General features: G+C 37.8%; 2 protein-coding genes across 3 annotated transcripts; one reads left to right on the top strand and one right to left on the bottom strand.

Moving 5' to 3' along the window:
• Positions 1 to 708: 708 nt before the first annotated feature.
• Positions 709 to 2,181, top strand: mRpL1 (mitochondrial ribosomal protein L1). Its single transcript, XM_089848243.1, has one exon. It carries the CDS (start codon positions 1,027 to 1,029, stop codon positions 2,119 to 2,121), a length of 1,095 nt encoding a protein of 364 aa, XP_089704369.1. The 5' UTR covers positions 709 to 1,026; the 3' UTR covers positions 2,122 to 2,181.
• Positions 2,182 to 2,639: 458 nt separating this feature from the next.
• Positions 2,640 to 9,445, bottom strand: LOC149713471 (sn-1-specific diacylglycerol lipase ABHD11-like). 2 transcript variants are annotated; one of them, XM_089848261.1, is made up of 7 exons: positions 9,427 to 9,445; positions 9,245 to 9,342; positions 8,704 to 8,860; positions 8,302 to 8,475; positions 7,516 to 7,698; positions 3,009 to 3,196; positions 2,640 to 2,939 (listed from the first exon to the last, which is right to left on the bottom strand). In XM_089848261.1, exons 2-7 carry the CDS (start codon positions 9,286 to 9,288, stop codon positions 2,795 to 2,797), a joined length of 891 nt encoding a protein of 296 aa, XP_089704387.1. In that variant the 5' UTR covers positions 9,289 to 9,342; positions 9,427 to 9,445; the 3' UTR covers positions 2,640 to 2,794. The 2 variants fall into 2 exon arrangements, with proteins under 2 accessions (XP_089704387.1, XP_089704379.1); XM_089848253.1 differs by lacking the exon at positions 9,427 to 9,445 and having other exon boundaries at positions 9,245 to 9,386.
• Between the last annotated feature and the right edge of the window lie 4,166 nt (positions 9,446 to 13,611).

Genomic DNA, 13,611 nt, shown 5'->3' with positions numbered 1-13,611 from the left:
AGCCAACGACTTCCAAGTTCCAATATGGTCGCCAAAAGCGAGGTAAGAGATGGAAGGGTGTGACGTCACGAGAAAGTTCATGGTAGCAGCATGGACGAACCAATACTGAAGGACCGATGGCAGCCCATAGAGCCCCATACTAAGCGACTAAACAACCAATGCTAAGCTTACTTCCCCCTTTTCAGCCCCAAAATGGAGGGGGGGGGGGTTATGAAAAATACCGAGTCAAATCCCGGAAGAAGCTAGCGCCATCTAGATAAAATAAGACGTTAGATGCTTCCGTCTTTAGAACGTTGATTCCCCCATATGTCCCCCACTATCCGGTTTGCTACTATCTGCCGCTAGAAGGCGAATTAACAAGTATTTTTCAACTTTCTCCCTCTGCCATCCGTCCTTCAGTAATCAGTATTGGTTCGTCCATGGTAGCAGACTAAAGACGCGTACAAATTAGAGATTAGAGCCACGCCTCTAAGAAAGAAAAATCCAAAAAAACATACACATAATGTTTGATGCTATTGCTATACACCTTGAATTTAGAGACATTTATTCACATTTTCACTTATTTAAAAGGATCTGCCGCCTTTTTTTCCCATGGCGTGTTTTACACGCTATTTCTATTCCTTGTCCTATTTTCTTGGTGCCCTGTTTGTTGCGCCATCTGTCATCATCTTGTTACGTCTCCGGTCTCTGAGAGACCGTCTCCAAAGAGAATATAGGGAAGGAGTGGAAAGAGGGGAAAATCTTGTTGCTCTTTTCTACCGCGCATCTTCAATGCGCAGTACCGAGGCATTTCCGTTTGAGACATTAAATGATATCGTAGGTGGCGCGACTGAGCCGGAAACTCCCTCGTACCACTAGTATAATTTAGGGGCAACATTGTAATTTAGCCTTGTGGAGCGGGGGAGCTTCAACTCCTCCCCTATATTCTCTTTGCTCTTACCCCGAGAACGAGTTGACGAGTCGTCTGCTATCCGTGGGCTCGTGGACTCGACGCGTCCGTGAACGTCGAAAAACCCCATTGTAGACATGGCTGCTTCTATGGCGCTTTCCATAAGAAAATGTTTAATTTTCGGCGAAAAATCGCGCTATTTGAGTCCGTTATTCTACAATCAAGAACGATTTGCATCTCGTAAAGGAAAACGTGCCCAAAAATTGGCAGAACACAAGGAACAGAAGCAACGTAAAATGGAAGAGATGTCCAAGAAAACCAGTAAAGTGCCTGGATTCTTGAAAATGGATAAAGGCAACTTGGACCAGACGCTTAAAAACCGCAGAATTGACCTCAGTTTTTGGCTAAAATCTCCGCCATCTGATGACGTATGGTTTGAAAAATTTCATAAAAAGCACGCTTGGACATTTGAGCAAGCTGTGGCAAACCATCGGGAAACTCATCACCCTACTACTTTAAATAAGCCCAATGCGTTGTTACACGCAACTATCGAATTGAGCCTGAAGACCAACAAGAAAACGAAATTTATTCCCAGGTTCAACAGCACCATTTGTTACCCAAATCAATTTGAGTATGGAGAAGAAAAGAGAGTAGTCGCCATTGTTAGGGACAGAGATGAACAGAAGAAGGCTCTCGATGCTGGAGCTGCTATGGCTGGAGGAATAGATATCATTAAAGGTTACCAGTCCGGAGATATTAAAGTCAGTGACTATGACCATATCATAGCACACCCTGATATCATTACCGAACTGGCCACTATCCGCGGATTACTAAGAAAACGATTTCCCACAAAACAATCCGGAAATTTTGGAATAAACACAGTTGATTTAGTCAATAAATTTAAATCAGGGATAGAGTACGTCATGAATAAGGATTCTTTGGATGAGAGTTTTGGATTTGTCGATACTGTCGTTGGTAGATTGTCTCAGACAGACGAAGAATTAAAGGAAAATTTGATTCATCTTTTAAAGAGTATAGAATCATTTCGCCTCGCTAATGTTAAAAGTAACTTTATTCTGGATGTTGTTTTGTGGTCCCCACCATCGACAGAAAAGTTCTATTTGCGGTATTGGGAATTGTTGAAAAATTATGAAGATAATGAACTGATGTCAAAGTATACCATCATTGGACCTGATCATTACCCTGTAAAAATAGAGGAGCTTAAAAGATAGATTGTAATGTGTTATCACTTGTCAATGTTATGTAGAAATAAAATAGATTTGAAGAAAAACGACATGAATTTTTATGTTTATAACCATATTCCCATTCACAGAGCTATAAAATTCACCTACATTTTTGAATACCGGAAATTCTGATTTTCTTCGTCTCTTGTCAGCGCACACAAGGCTACGTTACATAGAGACCTAGGTTTGCACGTGCTGACAACCAAAGCTGGTACAGAGTATATACAGAATAAGCTGTCGTTCGAGATAGCGAGCTGCCTATCCTATAGAGTGGCTTGCTGTCAGTTTTGACGTCAGATCCAAGGTTAAACGTCACGAGTCTGCCTTTAGCAATGGGCGGCCATGACAGTTACCGTTTTTTCTTTATGGGAAAACAGCATGGGTGACGTCACACCGGCGCTTTTGACAGCACTCTATAGCGTGAAAACAATTTCCTCACGCCCTTTCTTTATCCATGCCCCTACTGAGGCCAAGTTGAGACTTGAGAGTTCATTTGATACATTAAATCAAAAGCAAGCATTTATTTGAATCGATAGTAAATAATTAAATGCACTTAAAAGTTAATCTGTCACAAAAAATAAAGATGAAAAATACTATTTCAAAATTTATCGTTTTTCTTTCTGCCTCTGCATTTGTTTTAAACGAGAGAGTTTTGTACGATCTAATTCAGTTCACGATAAAACTGGGTTATTATTTCCAGCATTTCTTTTGGTCTTTGGAGGTTAATATGGTGTCCACATTCAACCTCCAGATTAACGATGTCAATTGATGGGAAAGTCTTGTACAATTTCAAATAATCTTGAGGTCTGAAACAAAATAAGTTTTTGGTTGTGGTTCAATGTTATTTTATAGCTATTATGGTGCGTTAATCTTACTTGACGTATTCTGAATTTTGAACATAAACAAATTTTGCTGGACCCTGATAGCCTTTGTCAATAATAGGGTAGATGAAATGATCAATTTCAAAGCGGGCGTGTAAGAAGTCCAAATTAGCCAGAATTCGAAATGAACCGTCCTCGTTTTTAACCAAATTAGAGGTTAGAACTTCCCTCATGTACCTTTCCTGTAAAGATAGAAACCAAATTCATGTTACCAAATACAAACTTATGGTATTTCTATTTCGTTAACTATGTATAAAGTTGTGTGATAAGTTCATAAGATATGTTCCATAAGTTTGTCACTGGTTACTGAGAGCTTATCATGAAGTGACGGAAATGGAACGTCATAGATTCTCGTAAAGCGACGTCTGGTGAGGCGCTGTCAAAGGCTTAGTACAGATTAAATAGGAACATGGACTGCAAAACCGAGTGTAGACAATTCTCGCGTGGTTCTCGAGCTGGCTATCAGAAAGTCTCTAACATTACGAAGAGTAGGAAGTAACATACTCAGGGCCGGATTAAGCAATTTTGCACCCGGGGTCGAAATAATGTGCGCCCCCTTAAGTCTAAAAAAAGGAACATCAAATGTTGCTAAGGGGGAATAGTTTAAAACTCAATGTGCCCCCAACAAGCGTTGCGCCCGTGGACCAGTACCCCCTCGCCCCCCCCCTTTAATCCGGCTCTGACTATAACATACTCAAAGGGCATCTTCCTATCTCGAGTAGAACCAGAGTTATGAACCTCCAAAGTTGGGTGTAATGCTATTCCTATGGAGGGTCTGTTTATGAACATTTTCCTCAATTACTTGGCAACTGTTTTGCTCAATCCCCAAGTTTTTAGTATGGTTGGATGGGGGCAAATAGAACTATAACGTACTCAAAGGAGATCCCCAGATCTCTAGTAGAACCAGAGTTATGAGCCTCCAAATTTGGGTGTAATGCTATTCCTATGGAGGGGGTATGTTTGTGAATATTTTCATCAATTACTTGGCCCCTTTTTACCCGATCCCCAAGTTTTTAGTATGGTTGGAGAATAACACTGAGGTATGACGTTGTCATACATAAGACTGAAATTACTCTATATTATTTGGATGGTTAGCATATCTGTAATAATTGGTATAGTGATTGACTATTATAAATTTTAATGCACATTATGTGTAATTAAGATTTAAGTTCTCCTGTAATTTCCTTATTACCACAAATAAAGTTCAAATATAAGGTACTTTACCGCGTAAAACGGGATAAGTTTATTAATTTTGCTATTTATCTAATTGTAAGATTATTAGATAGCTTTGATAGTGGTGCTAAAGAATTTCGTTTCGATTGGGATTTCAAAACCATAAGTTCTACAGCTGTTCACGGACTTGCTTCAAAGTTCTTATTAGTTTAATGCATAAAACTATCCATGATTTGAATGTGATTTTGGGAAACTAGCGATGAGATAGACTATTTCTCTCTTTGAAAGGTTTTCTGCATGCGAGACAGAAACTATTAAAGCTGTCCGAGTGAAAGTTTTTATCCCGAAAATGAACTATAACCCAACCCATATTTAGTATAAGCCCGGTTAAACTGGTTTTAAAGCAAAACATATAAGATTATATAATTACGGCTGCCCAGTTAAAAAGAAAATCTTTGAAGGTTTTCAACCCCTAGGAGAAAATGATGAAAATGGTTATTGAACCCCAAACATGCTTCGGATAATTTTAAAAATTTGGTCTCATGGGGTTTTTTTGCAAGTTTGTAAGATATAGTAAACGCCGCGGTAAGCGCCCTTCACAGTTGTTAACCATACAATTAGGGGCTACATCCGATGGGAATTCTAAGAAAGAAAATCTTTGATCCGTTACGAGAAAAATAGTGTAATTTTTCCACATTTTTTTTTTCAAAAAATTCAACTAAACGCAAAGACTTTTATGTAGAGTAAACAACCGCCAATTTTCAACGGAATGACACACACAATGATACATTTCTAAACACGAATAACTATAACTTATTATTTTCTTTGAATTTAAATAGAGGCGTGGCTTCCGTTGATTAAAATTCCAAGATTAGAAAGTTACTGTCACATGATACGACCATTCCTGCTTCTAAAATTACATCTATCCCTGGTATTATTTATTTTTGCATTTTCTCTTATATTTAGCTGCTTTTTAAAAATTAAAAGTAAAATATATACAAGATTTCGTTTAACTTCTATTATGCTTTAAAAATAAGGCATACTTATTTAGATACTTTCCTCAAAAAAACCAAATTTTTTAAGGAAACGCGGACTGTATTTGTTGTTATTTATTCACTTAGAACTTCAATTATTTTTTACTGGAATTGTTGTTATTTATCATAAACGACTATTTCCTGTAGTACTATTATTAGAGTTAAAACGTAGTGATAATCACCAAAAAAATATTAAATGAGATATGTCAATTATATTTTGCATATATTGTATCAGAAGTAAGATGAGACTAGAAGTGAAGGGCTCTAGCATTGGTAATAGATCCTGGCATTAGTGAACAAATTTGAGGATTTTACGCCGCTTCAATCGCGCCTACGCTAGAGAGAAAAAATTGGCCGAGTTCCAAAAACATTTCTTACCCCCTTCCCCTCAACCTAAAGCGGCGGAACACGGACGCGGGTGCTTGAATCTAGTTCGGCCGTCTACCACCGCGAGCGTGTCACGTTTTGGATGGGAAATTCAGAAACCGGTACCAGAGGGCCAACCGTTGGTGTCTTATCAAGAATATTCACTTTCGCCAAGTGAAGAATTTGGTTAGCTCAGTACTTCTAGTCTCATCTCACTTCTGATTGTATGGATATTTCAATTTTAAGAGAAAACCTTCGTGTCCATCTGCCATTTGATAATAAAACCTTTCAGGTGTTTCATTTAGATTATGCTCCCACAAGATTATATACTTAAAAAACTTTAACGTCATGTTTAAAAACAATTCATTGCAGTTATTTCAGCATGACTGACACTAAACGAGAGCTAAAGATTTTGTTCCGTCTCTTCAACCGAGACTGTTTTTGGTTCAATTTTATTTTTGCTCAAACTTTCCTCATAGCTTATGTTGTACAATAATAACAGGAATACATGCGGCTAATAGGAATCTTTGTGTAACCATTTTCTCAACGTATCTTGGCTGATTTCGTGGGAGTATGACGAATTTTACCTAGCGAATAATCTATCTCGTTGCGCGTTGCACCTTCAAAATTATGAGGCGTGACGGATTGTACCAAAAGGGAATATTAGAAGAAGGATGACACTCTTTATCCTCTTAATGTTTCAGTTATGAAACATGATTCTTCCCAGGTTCACCCCTATTCGTTGGCTCTCCTGCTCATCAAATTTCAGATGGGCATCGCACCCTGGGGTGAATTCTACAACCGTTTGGTACTAAATCCTCAGCAATCAACCCTCAAACCTTGATTGTCTTGACGTGGGACAAAAATCCACAAGCGCATGCGCCATGGCAAAGAGTTGAGCGCTAATAGAGTAATGATGAGGGAACTATTTATCGCGTATGTGATTTGGTTTAGTAACCTTGATCCAAATGTAAAATGATGTTGGGAAGAATCATGTTACAATTTCCCCGATTTGTGGTACACTTCTCTCGAAGAGAAGTATTATATACTTCTGATAGTACCCGGGCCACAAAAACCGCGTTTGAAAATAAATGTTGGGAATATAGTGACACAATTATTCCTATCAACTGCATGTATTCCTGTTAGTAATAATAATTATAATCCACATCCTAAGTTCACTATGTACCTTTTTGCAGGAAGACCGCCCACGATTTTGTTTCATTATCTTATTTATGAAGGTAAGGTGTCGCATATAATTTTACGAAAAATATATAGAAATTGTTTTTTCTGAATTTAATTTTCATATTATCCTAATTCCAAAATAACCTTTGACGAGGAAACTTCCTATAATATGTAAAAATAAGTTTAAAAAAATTTCCTTACTCAGAAATAAGGTCAAAATGACCATCTACGTATGATACACGTTGAACGTGTTACGGTGTTACTAAATATTCATAACCTGAAGTAAAACGTTTTCATGTTGGAAACGTGATAATGTCAGGTTGTATTGGTGAGACTCTTGGCTTTGAAAAACTATCGTAACATTTTAGTCTCGGAGATTTGATAAGGTTTGTTAAATATTAGCCATGAATAATGTGATTCAGTCAATAATGTTTGGACAAGGACAAGGTTCTACGGCTGACCCAACCCTGTAGGAATGTACCCAAGCAAGCAAATACATCTTGACCTATGATCCATGTTGACCAGATAGATACCTATATTTCTTTCTACATTTTCAAACCCTTACCCAGTTTCGTAAATTTTCCCTATAATTTCACGTTTAATTCTATCCAAATACCCTTTGTCTATTCAATTATAGATGCTCACTCAGAAAAGAAATTGATACCTTATCATGTTTTTTAACTCGAAAATAAATTGGTGCGTTTGAAAACTACAAACACCAAAATATAAAAGGTTTTCCAACTTACCACATTCAGAGTTTTAAGTTCCCGCGAGGTCTTATCCTTGGCATTGTCCAATGACATTCCCTTGGGTAATCGTGAAACGATGTCCTTTAAATTGTCGCAGAAAAATCGGACAATCTGTGGCATTGCGGGTGGTTCTGAGAAGGGACTGATGTCCAAGCACACCAAGGATTTAACGAAAGATGGCTACAAAATTTAAAAGTTTATACATCTTCTGCCAGGCTAGTTTTCACGTCAGTAGAATTTCGAGTGACTCTTTTTTTACTGTTTAGTATATTTTCGATTTAAATTTAATTAATTAAGACGGAGCCCGAGTTCACTACACGGGTGAGGCTAGCCAACTTGCACAGCCTCTAGCGGTGTTTCTTGGCAAGAGGAAAAACCCCAATGGGCACATCACCCCTGTAAGTTGGTTTCTCTGTTTGTAGTTTCAGAAATGGTCTATAGACCCTTTCGACTTAAAAAAGTGATCCAAAGCGCCTACAGTGCAGGCCCGAAAATCTAGATAGAACGCATAATTTTACCCCCGTGCCTTTCCCTCTTAGATTCATCGAAATGTTGTATTGAACTCTGACCTCTCACTTATTAACTTAGCACATTAACTAGTTTTCTTGCTATGAGAGTATTTTCGAGGGGTTGGACAAAAATGTATTCTAGTGGCATGGGCACTCCATAAATTGTCTTTGGACTTCTAGTTATTAACTTTTTATTTTCCCCATACTATATACTGGTCGATATTCTTAGTATTGAATTTGAATTTGGGAAAATAAAATGACTATTTTTATTTACCCTTGTGAAGGCAATAGTCATGGCTGTTCTTCCTCCCATACTGTGACCAAGTAAATGACATTTGGTTATCCCTTGTTCCTCGAAAAAATGAATAATGTCCGCGACCATGTCATAATAGTCGCCATTATTGCTGTGAGCGCTTTCACCATGGTTACGTGGGTCCACTACGAAGACCTGTAAAGAGAGCAATATTTGCAACAGCTGGGATTCCTTGGTGTCGCGAATTGTTCAATTGAGTTTCGTTCGATAACCAAACCCACAGGGTTTTATTGGGGTTTTAATATTTAGCGGTTGCGTGAATTGTAGTAATTGTCATTCAAAAGTTGAAGTTGAAAAAATAAGAATCTTAAACTGTCTTTAAAGTCATACTATGTAAACCAACGCGAAAGAATGTTAGCTTACCTCGAATGAAGTATTGTCAGCCAATTCCTGAGCGACGTGCTTCCAGTTGTCCCTCCATCCGAAAACGCACGGGATTATGACGATTGGACACGAATCAATTAACACTGGTGTTTTGGGCTTGTAGTGCGTAAATGCGCAAGGCAAATGATCGCGTTCCCTGCACAATTAATACACCGCAATTAAAATTAAAGAATGATTTTTTGCTCCACCAACAACTTCATGCCCAGACTAATGTCACAGAACATTTTCGACTCAAATCGCTCAAAGAACATCTCCCTTCATTTATGCCATACGTATCAGAAACACCATGCTTGTATTGTACGTTTAATTCGCGAATGTTTCCCTTCAAACTCATGCACATAAGAAAATGGACAATTGCACTAATCAAGTGCATGGCACATGACACATGTAACCAATTAATATTTTTTTTAATGGGCATGCTATTATTAAAGTAATTTCAAGTTAATTATCATTAATAGAATCGATTAGTCATAATTAAATCCCGAACAAATAATTTTTACTAGAATAATATTTTAAATACCATGAGTAATTCAAGCGTTGGTTCCTGAGCTTAGCGTGGTTCATATCGTCCGAGGGCTTGTGTGTAAATACCTGCACGGTCCTCTGATCGAGGCGACTCTTCCGTAGCATCGAGTTTTAAGTTTTACTTTCATGGGGGAAAACGGAGATGTTTCTCTTTAAAAATACGCAAAAAAAACCTACCTAACACCGCCCAAAAGTCAAAGACCGCTGGCACAGCAGCGATGATGATTTTCTTATGGTTTATTCAGAAAGGAATATCCATACCCTAAAGCAATGTTTTGGAATCTGTGCTAGGATTATTTATCTTACGGTCACGAATCTGACATCGGTTTCCCAGAATCCCAGTGAGGGTGGTAAAATTTCTCAGAATGAAACGAGGAGACAAGAGCCGAAAGATTTATCAATTTTCCATTTCAATAATTAACTGAGAAATATGGAAAAAATAATAATATGTGAAGGTTTTAGTTTGCATTTTTATCAAGGTTTCAGTATATTTTTTATCACTATTTCAGCATATTTTTATAATGCTAGAGAATGAGAGCTAGTTCAAGAACGACAAGCGAGAATTGTCTACACTCGGTTTTGTACTTTGTAGTCCATCTTCCTATTTATTCTACACTAAGGCTTTGACAGCGCCTCACCAGGCGTCGCTTTACGAGAGTCTATGACGTTCAGCCTACGTCACTTCATGACAAGTTCCAGTTTGTAACCAGTGACAAACTTATGGAACATATCTTACGAAATTATGGTTATACTAGTACTAACATTAATAACACTGATACTCATCATGTTTTACAGGTTAAACGCGACGAGAGCGTTACTATCAGACAGATTTTCAGGTTAACTTAGGTTTTTCTTAAAATAATGGCGTAATTGAAGATAATATGATTTACCTTTAACACACTTTTAAATGCGATTAAGACAAATACATGGGTATAGATATTTGAAAATGATTTATTTAAATTAGTAACTTTAAAAGACTAGTAGTTCTAATCGCTTAAAGAAACACAGAACCCAAATGATAGCACATCACATTCCACCTGGAAACAATTGATGCTGGTCCATGAGATAAATTATCTTAGGATTAAATTTTTATTAATATAGGATCTTGGATACACCCCCTGCCATGTCTTCCCTCCTGGAAACGAGTTGTTTCTCTACTTGATGTTGCCACGCATCACGGTTCACCAACTTCAGCATGGTAAATGATCTTGAAAGAACTAAACTCCGCGTGCTAAATAGTCTAACAAGGGTTTTGAATTGAAGAAATAATAGCATATTTTAATTGGCTCATAATCATAAATTAATACTTTTAATCTAAATGAGAAGCCACTTTTCCAGTTCACTAAATATTTGACACACCATCTAGAATAGTACGTAGTTCAGTATTTGCAATAAATATTATCAACTACGAATAATTGGCTTCTGAAATTTCGTCGTGCCTTCAATGTAGTTAGTTAATTGGATATTTACAGCTTTAGAAATCACCTAACATTAGTTCTTTCGCACTTAGGAACTCAGCATGTAACCGACGAAAATTTTTCTCTACAACCTTATAAAGCAAATATATATATATGTAAATCACCCCCTCCAAATAGGATAATATGGTGTTATACTGAATATCAACCGTAACTAGTTAATTCGGCGTTATATCACACACCCTCCGTCGAATTTTAAGAGGGGATATTATTAATTTACTTGAATTTTCATATTCCTCTAAAAACTGGTTTACATGAGAATACCATTTTTAAAAATTCGTTAAATCTTTAAATTGAAAGATATACAAGTTGGGAAAACCAAAATATTACCTCTCCGAGTCAAGAGAAGAACTACTTACAAACTTATTTACCCAGATATGGAAATGTTTCTTCTTTTTTTATGAACAAATACTGAAGTTAAAATTTATGAAATATTAAAGCAGTATACAAAGCATAGCAAATATACTGTAAATCAGACGACATTTTACATCCAATAAGGATATACTTGTACACATTAAAATCATCCGATGGGGGAAAAACGGGAAATGAAGAGATAAAACTTTGGAGGGATATTACCTTTACGTGTTTGTAAAGGCCCAATTTGCTACTCCTCAACTGTATACCCTCTATGTTCAAAGCCATATTCACAACAGGGTTGCCATGTAAACACTATCCTCTCGTTTCACCTCAACAATTTTCTTAGTTTGTCAACATGACGATTAACGTTACATAACACCAAAGCTTATTTGTGGCTACACACACTGAAAGTAAACGTGCACCATTAAAATCATGATAACACGAAGCTATAATCCGATAACGATCAGACCTTCACTGATCTGGGCTGCGTTCAGCAGAGCTCACCAAAAAAGACAGCGGATTTTGGAAAACGTTTACCGGTGAGATCTGTCGTCATAGCTTTTCTCCGGTCATCGGTGTTTTAAAAATAAGCTAGCGCAATAAAGCGTGCAAGGTACAAAGGCTTAACAAAAATTGTATGATAACATATTTATGGAGATAGATAAGAACAACTTTTATAATTAAACATAGAAACTAACATATCTCTTAAAATTCTCGCGTGATCAACTGGTTTCACGTCAAATAAATAGCTATAGCCCCATCAGAATCAGCAAGAGCTATTTGTATTAATTCCTCCATTTTTTTTTTCGCCAAGCTGGGAACTATGCGTTTTACGACACGTTATCCAACAACCCGACTAATGTCTTTGGTGACCGTGCTGGCTCAGCGCTGAGCACCGTGACGTCAAAATTCAAAACCAAAATCCCGTTCTGTAGGACACTGCTAACAGCGCTGAGCTCTGCTTAACGCGGCCCAGACTTCCACCATGATTATAAAATCTAAGCCTGATTATTTAAAAGTGTAATTAACTTTCGGCTCACTCTGAACCGTTAATGTCTCTGCATTACAGAAACGAAAACCAAGCGTTTACTTATTGGTTCACTAGGCCTATTGACAAATGATAGTTCATTTGACCATTATAGTGGCGTTCTTCTTGAAATCACTTTAGAAAGGATTATGCTATAAACAGATGTAGTATAGCTTACGTAATATATAAACATCGATTTCAAATAATAATATTAAAAAATATTCTTGGGATATGAAAATGAAACAGAGCTTTATAGCTACAAAACCACCAAAGGCATCGAAATTACGAAAAATATTTCCATATATTAATTATACATTATGAGAAAACCAAACTTTAAGGTTTTGTAGGATTTCTTTCCACAAAACAAAGCGAACTGCTAACGCGATGCCCCTCGCGCGATGCACTAACGGACGGACATACACAGACTAAAACATAGACTGCTTTTTAACTCTTTCCGTATTAATTTTGAATTGAGAAACAAGATTATCTTAAATATTAAAATAAATATAATTAATATTTAATATTTTCTTCGTTAGTTGTTCGCCTTATTGAACGTTACATCGTTTTAAAAAAGAACAATTAAACATTCTTGAGAGACTTGACTAATATTGGCGTTTGAAATGAAGCATACGCCGGTTGCTTCCCCTTACTCAAATAGGTAGTATATAAGGGTTTCGAATCGCAGCTATGGATAAGAACAGCGCAATTGCGTGAACCTTTGGTGGAAGCCCCACCTTAGGGAGGCCGGACGTTTCTCGTAACCCTGGCCGATCGCCGCGTATGTCTTAACATTAAGGATGATGATGGAGTAGAAGCCAGGTGTACAGACTGGCGTCCATGTGGGATGGACAAAAACTAAGACCAGAAGATGGTGGTGTAGAAGCCAGGTGTACAGACTGGCGTCCATGTGGGATGGACAAAAACTAAGACCAGAAGATGGTGGTGTAGAAGCCAGGTGTACAGACTGGTGTCCATGTGGGATGGATAATAAGAACAGCGCAATTGCGTGAACCTTTGGTGGAAGCCCCACCATTGGGAGGCCGGACGTTTCTCGTAACCCTGGCCGATCGCCGCGTATGTCTTAACCTTAAGGATGATGATGGAGTTGAAGCCAGTGTGTACAGACTGGTGTCCATGTGGGATGGACAAAACAAAGACCAGAAGATGGTGGTGTTAGAAGCCAGTAAGTACAGACTGGTGTCCATGTGGGATGGACAAAGAGCAGATGACGGTGGTGATTAGAAACCAGTGTGTACAGACTGGTGTCCATGTGGGATGGACAAAGACCCATGCTGGTGGTGTTAGACAGGCAATGGAGTAATAGCCTGCAAGTGTAATACAATTTCCGAAATTTCCGGAAATTGAGAACACGTTTGCTCCGATTTTCAAACTGCGAACGCGGTCCCCTGGGGTGTAAGTCAATAACAACAGACAGACAGACAGACACACACGCAGACACGTCGAAATTAGAACCTCTCCGTGACATACGTCACTCGGAGAGGT

The sequence above is a fragment of the Phalangium opilio genome, unplaced genomic scaffold (assembly GCF_054372755.1).
Source record: "Phalangium opilio isolate 3A_F unplaced genomic scaffold, DU_Popi_V2 ptg000009l_1, whole genome shotgun sequence".
In the NCBI taxonomy this organism is placed as follows: Eukaryota; Metazoa; Arthropoda; class Arachnida; order Opiliones; family Phalangiidae; genus Phalangium; species Phalangium opilio.
The sequence above is the reverse complement of the archived record's forward strand: the minus strand, read 5'-3'. Positions and strand labels throughout refer to the sequence as shown.

Excerpts from the sequence above, each read along its gene's own strand:
- mRpL1 (XM_089848243.1), top strand. The coding sequence starts at position 1,027 with ATGGCTGCTTCTATGGCGCTTTCCATAAGAAAATGTTTAATTTTCGGC.
- LOC149713471 (XM_089848253.1), bottom strand. The coding sequence starts at position 9,354 with ATGCTACGGAAGAGTCGCCTCGATCAGAGGACCGTGCAGGTATTTACA. Across the intron at positions 7,699-8,301 it reads TGACTATTGCCTTCACAAGG|CCATCTTTCGTTAAATCCTT; the intron begins GTAAATAAAAAT and ends TAAATTTTGTAG. Across the intron at positions 3,197-7,515 it reads AACTTAAAACTCTGAATGTG|GAAAGGTACATGAGGGAAGT; the intron begins GTAAGTTGGAAA and ends CTATCTTTACAG.